At 42.0% G+C, this 8,274-nt stretch overlaps 1 protein-coding gene across 1 annotated transcript in view; it reads left to right on the forward strand.

Annotated features, from left to right (window-relative positions):
• Positions 1 to 7,296, forward strand: part of col4a1 (collagen, type IV, alpha 1) — a 40,125-nt gene extending 32,829 nt beyond the window's left edge. The window contains exons 34-52 of the mRNA XM_079662474.1: positions 82 to 234; positions 372 to 470; positions 675 to 764; positions 1,014 to 1,153; positions 1,777 to 1,903; positions 2,035 to 2,115; positions 2,272 to 2,370; positions 2,748 to 2,798; positions 2,885 to 3,070; positions 3,198 to 3,331; positions 3,420 to 3,492; positions 3,589 to 3,660; positions 3,813 to 3,941; positions 4,046 to 4,144; positions 4,230 to 4,442; positions 4,544 to 4,721; positions 4,970 to 5,084; positions 5,492 to 5,664; positions 5,827 to 7,296. Of these exons, the coding sequence (XP_079518600.1) occupies positions 82 to 234; positions 372 to 470; positions 675 to 764; positions 1,014 to 1,153; positions 1,777 to 1,903; positions 2,035 to 2,115; positions 2,272 to 2,370; positions 2,748 to 2,798; positions 2,885 to 3,070; positions 3,198 to 3,331; positions 3,420 to 3,492; positions 3,589 to 3,660; positions 3,813 to 3,941; positions 4,046 to 4,144; positions 4,230 to 4,442; positions 4,544 to 4,721; positions 4,970 to 5,084; positions 5,492 to 5,664; positions 5,827 to 5,914 (2,300 nt within the window). The 3' untranslated portion in view covers positions 5,915 to 7,296. The remainder of the gene's footprint in view (positions 1 to 81; positions 235 to 371; positions 471 to 674; positions 765 to 1,013; positions 1,154 to 1,776; positions 1,904 to 2,034; positions 2,116 to 2,271; positions 2,371 to 2,747; positions 2,799 to 2,884; positions 3,071 to 3,197; positions 3,332 to 3,419; positions 3,493 to 3,588; positions 3,661 to 3,812; positions 3,942 to 4,045; positions 4,145 to 4,229; positions 4,443 to 4,543; positions 4,722 to 4,969; positions 5,085 to 5,491; positions 5,665 to 5,826) is intronic.
• The last annotated feature ends 978 nt before the right edge of the window (positions 7,297 to 8,274 follow it).

Here is an 8,274-nt window from a genome sequence, read left to right on the forward strand (position 1 = left end):
CATACAGATTATGCTTTACAAGTTTAAATAGAAAGATTTATTAGCAGAAATAACAATGTATCTTTCTACCGTTGCTCTCAGGTGATCCAGGTATTACTGGGCCAAGAGGTAGTATTGGAGAGTCAGGACTCAAAGGAGAGAGGGGAGATCGAGGTCTGCAGGGTCCTCCTGGAAACATGAGTGAAGTGGACATGGAGCACATGAAGGGGGAGAAGGGAGACCTTGGAAACAGAGGTGAAAATCAACATACTGGCCCTTTGCTCAATGAGAGAATATGCGTTGATTCATTTCAAGCAGTTCCGTTAATTCTTTCCAATTACCCATTGTTTAAGAAATAAGTCAATGTGATGTTTCATTAATGTTCCTATCAGGTGACTCAGGGGGCACTGGAGAGAAAGGCCACCGAGGACTTCCTGGTAACCCTGGAATGTCAGGCAAAAATGGAGAGTCTGGATCACCTGGCCAACCAGGTGAGCACATGAACAGCAACCTCAAATTCTTTTACATTTCTTTATAGGATATTTAAACTATGTAGACATTGGTTTACCATCTCTATATGTTCTATTCAAATTAACTCTCCGGTCCATTCCACTCTACACTTGCTTCATCACCCAGTAAAAATAAAGCGAAAATAAATTAGATATTGATCCATGACTCTCACTGATCTGTCTCAGGTGAGAAAGGAGACTCTGGTTTTCCTGGAGAGCCGGGCAATTTCGGACAACCTGGACAGAAAGGCACTGTAGGAGAGATGGGAATCCCCGGTAAGATTGCACAAATTAAACTAACAAAGTGTGTGTCATTGAAATGCTTTTGCAAACATGTATCATGTGTGTTACAAACATAACATCTTGTCCAGCAACAGTTGAAGTATAAACAGCTGTATTGAGAGTATTTCAAGCAAGGGAAAATCAAAATGTTATATTCAATTGTGAGTAACGTTTTTTAATGCATTTTAAATTAGACTCTTGTTATTAATCTGCATGTTTCGGCCTATGTGTGTGTTTGTGCAGGTCTGTCTGGTCCACAGGGTAGTAAAGGAGATTCTGGTACAACAGGACATACCGGATTCAGAGGCACAGATGGACAGAAAGGTGACAAGGGAACAGGTGGTGACCCAGGTATTGGGCTCCCAGGAACTCCAGGAGAAAAGGTAATCATTGGCTATAATAAATATTATGTTTGAGAACACTAGACGTACGAAAAGGGGCTCAAAATGATACTGTGGCTCTCTATATTTAACTACCCATCCTGTTAACACTCGCCATTTGTAGTTGTAGCTCTTGCCAGGCTTAGGTGGTCATGAAACACCTAGGAAAATAATCACAATCAAAACTCTATCTTGTAAAAACCAACAGCCACTAAAATGTTCTAATGTTACACAACCTATGAATATACCTACAGTGTACAGAAGAATGAATGTAAACTAAGAGCTACAAAATGTACTCAACACGAAATTCAAAATCGTTGCTGCATATACTTCCAGACATATGTATACAGACTGAAGAAACCATCTTTGTGTGGTACAGACCCCTGCAAAAATCATTATTTCAATAGGTCTTGTTAATGAAAATAACAATTGTAATGTTAGAATAATTATTTCCTTAACAAATTACAATAGTATTTATTTTCAAAACTACTCAGCCTTAGTTTGTTTGTTGGTTTTAATGCAATATAGTATATATATAGTTTTGCAAATTGAATTTGTTCCTCATTAGTGATCAGTGTCTTATTAGTCTTTACATAGTATTCCTTTCCTCTCCTCAACTCTCACAGGGTCAGACAGGCCAGCCCGGATTCCCAGGAACTGCAGGAGAGAGGGGTCTCAAGGGTCACGAGGGGATGTCCGGCAATGCAGGACTGCAAGGAACCAAGGGAGACAAGGGAAGCGTCGGGTATTCAGGTCAGATTTCAGTCTGTGCTGTTTCTTCTATCCTATAAGTCTTTAACACACTGGATAGATGGATAATATTTTGGTGTGTGCGTGTTTGTGTGTGTGTGTGTGTGTGTGTGTGTGTGTGTGTGTGTGTGCAGGTCAGTCAGGTAGACCAGGTGAGAAGGGAACTCCTGGGCTGTCGGGGTCTGCAGGAGAAACTGGTCCTGATGGTCGCCCTGGTAAGTAACATCATCTATTTATTAAACTAATCTGATAAATGCTAACATCAATCACTGTAATCATCAGTAATGTGATCAGTTTTTTTGTTCACTGGGATTTGTCTGTAAGAACTCTGCCATCCTGGTAAATGATAAAAATCACATCTTCTCCTTCAGGGGAAGGCGGCTTGCAGGGACCCCCTGGTGTTCCTGGAGTGAAGGGAGATCCTGGAATAGATGGCATCCCAGGATCCTCAGGGGAAAGAGGAGACCCAGGTTAGTGTTGGGGAGTTAAGAAGAGACTAAATAATTTCCTTGTTTTTTGATACGCTTTCACATAGAATAGCCTCATCTCATATCATACAGCCATACTCTGCTTCGGGATATTCAAATTAAGCTTCAAACAAGCACTCTTAACCAGTGCAAGCACATTTGACCAGAAAACACAAACACTTGATTAAGTAGTCAAACACAACCCATCACCTAAAGTCAGGGGTTCAGGTAGCAGTGCATTCTCCTATTATGGTAATATATAACAACTAATATCAGCAGACAAGGGGTAGATTTAAGTTGTTTTCCTCTGCAGACCCCCATAATACATATTTTTTAGAGACTTACTGTAAGGTACTACTTTCTCCCCCCACCTCCTGCAGGTTTATCTGGCCAAGGTTTCTCTGGATCTCCTGGAGTGCTTGGTGGCAAAGGTCAGTGTCTTTGCAACAAAGTTCCATATCTTCCCTCAGTCACTCAATCAGAGTTTCATCATGTGGCATCGTCTCTCCCTATCCAGGTGACAAAGGCAGTCCTGGTTTCCCTGGCACTCCAGGTCATCCTGGCGTCTCTGGTATCAAAGGAGACAAGGGACTTTCAGGCTCACACGGACCCCAGGGCGAGGCAGGCGAGAGGGGGTACCCAGGTAACTCCCTCGAGGGCCCTAAGGGAGAGTCGGGAGCATCAGGACAAACCGGAGTAACAGGTATGCCATACACATGACAGACCAAAAATGTATTATGTTGATGAGAACCTCCTAAATGTAGGCTTATTATATTGAATAGAATAACATTATCTATGGTTTTATTCGTCTTCTTAACTTTTTCAAACAGGATCTCCAGGAGTACCAGGGACCTCTGGTGTGCCAGGAAGAGGGGGCCCTAAGGGAGACAAAGGAGGCCAGGGTCAGCCTGGTTTCCAGGGAGAGTCGGGACATAAGGGTGATGCTGGAACTCCTGGACTCCCTGTACGTTTCCCATGACTTTTTTCTGTACATGTTGTGTTAGTTGTGCATGTCAGTCCTGATTTCATTACACTTTGTGTTTGTTTTACAGGGACAAGATGGCCTTCCAGGTCTTTTTGGACAGAAGGGAGAGAGTGGATTGTCGGGAGTCCCTGGCTTCCCAGGTGAGTACATACAATGTGTTTGCCTTCATGAATTTTGAAAGGAATGTGAGTACAATACAAACGTTAAAATACACTCTTATTGAATGCAAACTCTAGGTACAAGGGGTCAAGGGGGTGACATTGGATTCAAAGGAGAACTTGGAGACAATGGATTCCAAGGAGAGAAGGGTAAATATAAAGGGGAAACGCTTCAGTCTGTTTATATTCAAAACTATCTCTGTCTCAATTACAGAAATCATAACAACATATATTACAAATCATATCAGAACCAAAATGATCATCTGAAAAATGTTGTCTAAACACTAGACTGTATATTTCAGGCATTGATGGCCCCCCAGGTCCCCCTGGCCCTCACACCTACATCAAAGGAGACATTGGGTTTCCAGGTACTCAGGGCATACCGGGTCCCCAGGGGCCATATGGGCTCCCTGGACAAAAAGGACATCAAGGTGACGTTTTGCTTAAAATTGTGTATCCCAAACACTTCACCTGCTCATTTGTCCTCCCTATCCATTTTTCCTAATTCTATATTGCCGTTTTCTTTCTCTCTCAGGTGTGACAGGTGTTCAAGGGCCAAAAGGTGAAGATGGAATTCCTGGATATAATGGTCAGGCTGGATCCAAGGGAAACTCTGGTCTTCCAGGGCCACAGGGTGAGAGACACATCGGGATGAATGGTGTGGGTAAGAACTGCTGTCTTGTCGCTGTCATTCCTCATTAATCACCTGATGTCTTTAGGACCCAGAGGACACCCTGGCCCCCCAGGACCTGATGGTGTTCCAGGTCAAATTGGTCACACCGGGCCCTCATCCATGGATCACGGGTTCCTGGTAACCCGCCACAGCCAAACAGTGGAGGTTCCAACCTGTCCTGAGGGAACCCGGCTCATATATGACGGCTATTCCTTGCTCTACGTACAAGGCAACGAACGCTCACATGGACAGGACTTGGGTAAATAACACAGCAAGAGAGGAAAATATAAAGGAGTAAGATAAAGACAATCACAAAGGTTTTTGGGGATTAATGACATGTCTACTCGCTCTGTGTTTTAGGTACGGCCGGCAGCTGTCTGAGGAAGTTCAGCCCCATGCCCTTCCTGTTCTGCAACATCAACAATGTGTGCAACTTCGCCTCGCGTAACGATTACTCCTACTGGCTCACCTCCCCTGAGCCAATGCCCATGAACATGGCACCTATCACCGGTCAAGGCATCAAACCCTTCATCAGCAGGTTTGTCAGCATTTATATCGTTTAGAGGTGTACAGGGTTGTCATCATCTGATCAACCAACAGATTAACCATCTCTGGATCTGTATTCTGATAAAAGACGAGAAATGTACACGGTTTATACCGGAAGTCCTGTTAATTTGGGCAAATGTTGTACTTTCTAACTAAATGTTGATTGGCAATGCAAATGTTTGATACTCTTTTGACCTTAACATACTTTGTTCCTGTGTGTGCCTATGTGTGTGTGGACAGATGTTCTGTGTGTGAAGCTCCAGCCATGGTGATAGCGGTTCACAGTCAGACCATCATGATCCCATCATGCCCCCATGGCTGGGACTCTCTATGGATTGGATACTCTTTCGTCATGGTAAGACAGACAGTATCTGATCCCAAGAATACATTCAGTTTGCCCGTGCACGACCAATAATTCAACCAAGCCAGAGGAGTAATGATTCAGGAATGTGTGGAAAGAAGTGCTCACATATGTCGTGAAACTTTTTTTGTTAATTTGTTTTGAGGTCAATTTTTTTAATTACACAATTAAGAGGAATAGTAGATGGAGAGCAGCTAATGTAAATATAAATCTCTCTAACCTTCTTCATATTTCCTGCCAACGTCAGAACACACATGCTAATCACAAATCTAGAATTAAAGTGTCAGTGAAGAACATTTTCTTTGCATTTAAACATTCTGTCTTTACAAAATCAAACAATAACTGTCTTCAAAATGTGTTTAATTTGGTTAGTAAGCAGTTTTCTTGGTGTGTTATTGTAGCACACCAGTGCCGGTGCAGAGGGCTCCGGCCAGGCTCTGGCGTCTCCTGGTTCCTGTATGGAGGAGTTCCGCAGTGCTCCCTTCATCGAGTGTCACGGTCGTGGAACCTGCAACTACTATGCTAACTCCTACAGCTTTTGGCTTGCCACCATTGAAGACGAGGATATGTTTACGTAAGACAAAACGCTCAGACATTGAATTTCACATTAAATAGTAACTTAACACCCCTAGAAAATCTTTGTTTTGCTGACCTTCAGTATGTTTAACTTTGATCAACTTTACATTATGAGCCTGGTAATAAAGGTGGACTTCTGATGTTTTTCTCCCTACCTCAGGAAACCTGTCCCAACAACGCTAAAAGCCGGAAGTCTCCGAACACACATAAGCCGCTGTCAGGTGTGCATGAAGAGGACATATACATAAAGATTCCTCCTTCCTAACCTGCAAGGAATCCTGTGGGCGCTGACGTCTTTGACTTGGCTTAACTTGCGGTTTTCATATGATGGTGCTATTTCCCTGCATGTGACAGGAGAGGGACAGAGGTTTGCTAAAACAGCCGGAGATTGAAACATTAACAACCAGAACACGGAGACCAAGCAGCCTTCTGATTGATGCACAACAACATGACAACATTATGTCTCTAATGAATTGCACTAAGTTTACCACTGCACTGAGTACATGCCCCCTAAACTGGTAAGCTGGTGTTCATTTTGTGTGAGTCAGGTGCTATTCAATCTTACTTATCTGCCTTATTCCATTGTTTTATCTTTTTCCTGCCAATGCCACAGCATTCAAAGATATAGCCACATTGTATTCTAGATTTTAACTTTTTTTACACATACTAATGTAAAGGGTGGGACTTACCACTGGTTACATACGCTTGTCATTTGCTTAATCACCATTATGTTGCAGACACAGATATATAACAATCACTCTGTTGTAAATATAATGCATTCCTCCTAACATAGTTCAACATACTCTCCTCAGGTCATTATTGAAATACTTTGTGTGTTATTAAGTCCATTTTTATTTATAAGATTTATGAGAATATGTTGGACTTGAGTGTATCTAAGATTCCATTGATCCCCAAAACATCTGACAATCAGCGCCTTATTATCATCCAAAACAGCACTGAAAGAGCATTTGTGTGCCTGTGTGTGTGTGCGTGTGTGTGTGTGTGCGTGTGTGTGTGTGTGTGTGTGTGTGTGCGTGTGTGTGTGCATGAGTGTGTGTGTGTACATATGAGAGGATTTGGAAGTGGTGAAATAGACCAAACAAAAATCACCTTTGCGTATAACAGCTATGTGTTAAAGGATTTTCACTTCTCACATCACATGAACCAAATGTACTAATCCCAAAGAAATGCACATGTATATATACTTAGGTATAACATGAACTTGACTGTTCCTGTTTGTGAATTACTTTTTTATCCCTCTGACATAATGCAACAAATATAGTGAAGGGTCACATATTTGTTTATTCCTAATATACATTTTCGGAGATAACCTCAGACAAAGTCTTGGTGTCCCTTTCACAGATATTTAAAGATTTAAGCTCTTTCTACTGTTGAAGTTACAGCAGTTACTCTCACTGACCGTAACCTGTTTTTGTTTGTTTTGTGTGTGTGGTTGTGATGAAATGCTCCATGAAGTATATACAGCATCAGTTAACAAACTTGATTACTGTCAGAATAATCTATCTAATAAACAAACCGAACCGAACATACTTCCTCAACACTTTATATTCTCCAGATCCCATACTGTGTAATTCCAGCAATAAAGTGATGTGTAGAATTTCCTTCTTAATTTATGACAGGTGTTTGTTTTTTCAACGTTGGGGGATGTATAAGGTAGTACTTCAAGACGACCACACGAGGGCAGCACCAGCACACTTTGTAGGTTAGTTGCTGAAGATTTATGACTTGAAAGTTATCCTTTCATGTGGTTCACAAGCCCTCTGTGTTTTTGGGCTTTATGGCCACTGGCTATTATTACAAAAAGAGACCGCAAAAGCTGACCTCAAATTCTTCAACCCTAATTTAAATGCAGCCTCTGCACCGACACTTCCACTGTAATGCAGCCGATACCTCAGCACTTCTGCTGGGACTGCGGCCAACAAACCCGTTCACCCCATTGAAACACAAACAGATCGATACGCTTTGTGAAGAACCAGATAACCCCTCCTTTCATCACCACTCTCATCTTTCACCTATTACCGGAATCCTATCCCTTGTTTCCTCTCTTGTCACCAGACAGACAAACACAGTCCTTGACCCCTGGCTATCGTCATAAACATATCTAACAAGGCCTTGACCTTTGACCTTCGAGGACTAGGTCACTCAGGTGGGAGTCACACTGGATGCGCATACATCGCCAAAAGGCCAAATGGTTAAATGACAGATACAACTGAGGGCAACGGCCTAATGACCACGATCCAGATCATTTGCTGAACTGCTGACATGTCTGCATGTAGGCCAAAGGCTGCATTTACAGACAAGAGGTTGAAAGCAGTCCTCTGCTGTTGTAAAGGGTAACATGTCACGTAAGGAGAAGTTGATGCTACCTGAAATCTGATCAGTTTTCAATTTTAGCCACATTTAAATGTTTTAAGCTACATTTACAGAAAGTACTGATGTAAGACGATGGTGTAATTGTCTTTAGTTCTCATAAATTAGTTGTAGGTTAAGGCTTATATAACTATATATATAACTATATATTTAAAAAAGTTATTTACTTAAGGATTGCATGCATCACTTTTTCCATTATAGAGCTCTAACACTTTGA

The sequence above is a fragment of the Notothenia rossii genome, assembly GCF_949606895.1.
Source record: "Notothenia rossii genome assembly, chromosome: 2".
Lineage (NCBI taxonomy): Eukaryota > Metazoa > Chordata > Actinopteri > Perciformes > Nototheniidae > Notothenia > Notothenia rossii.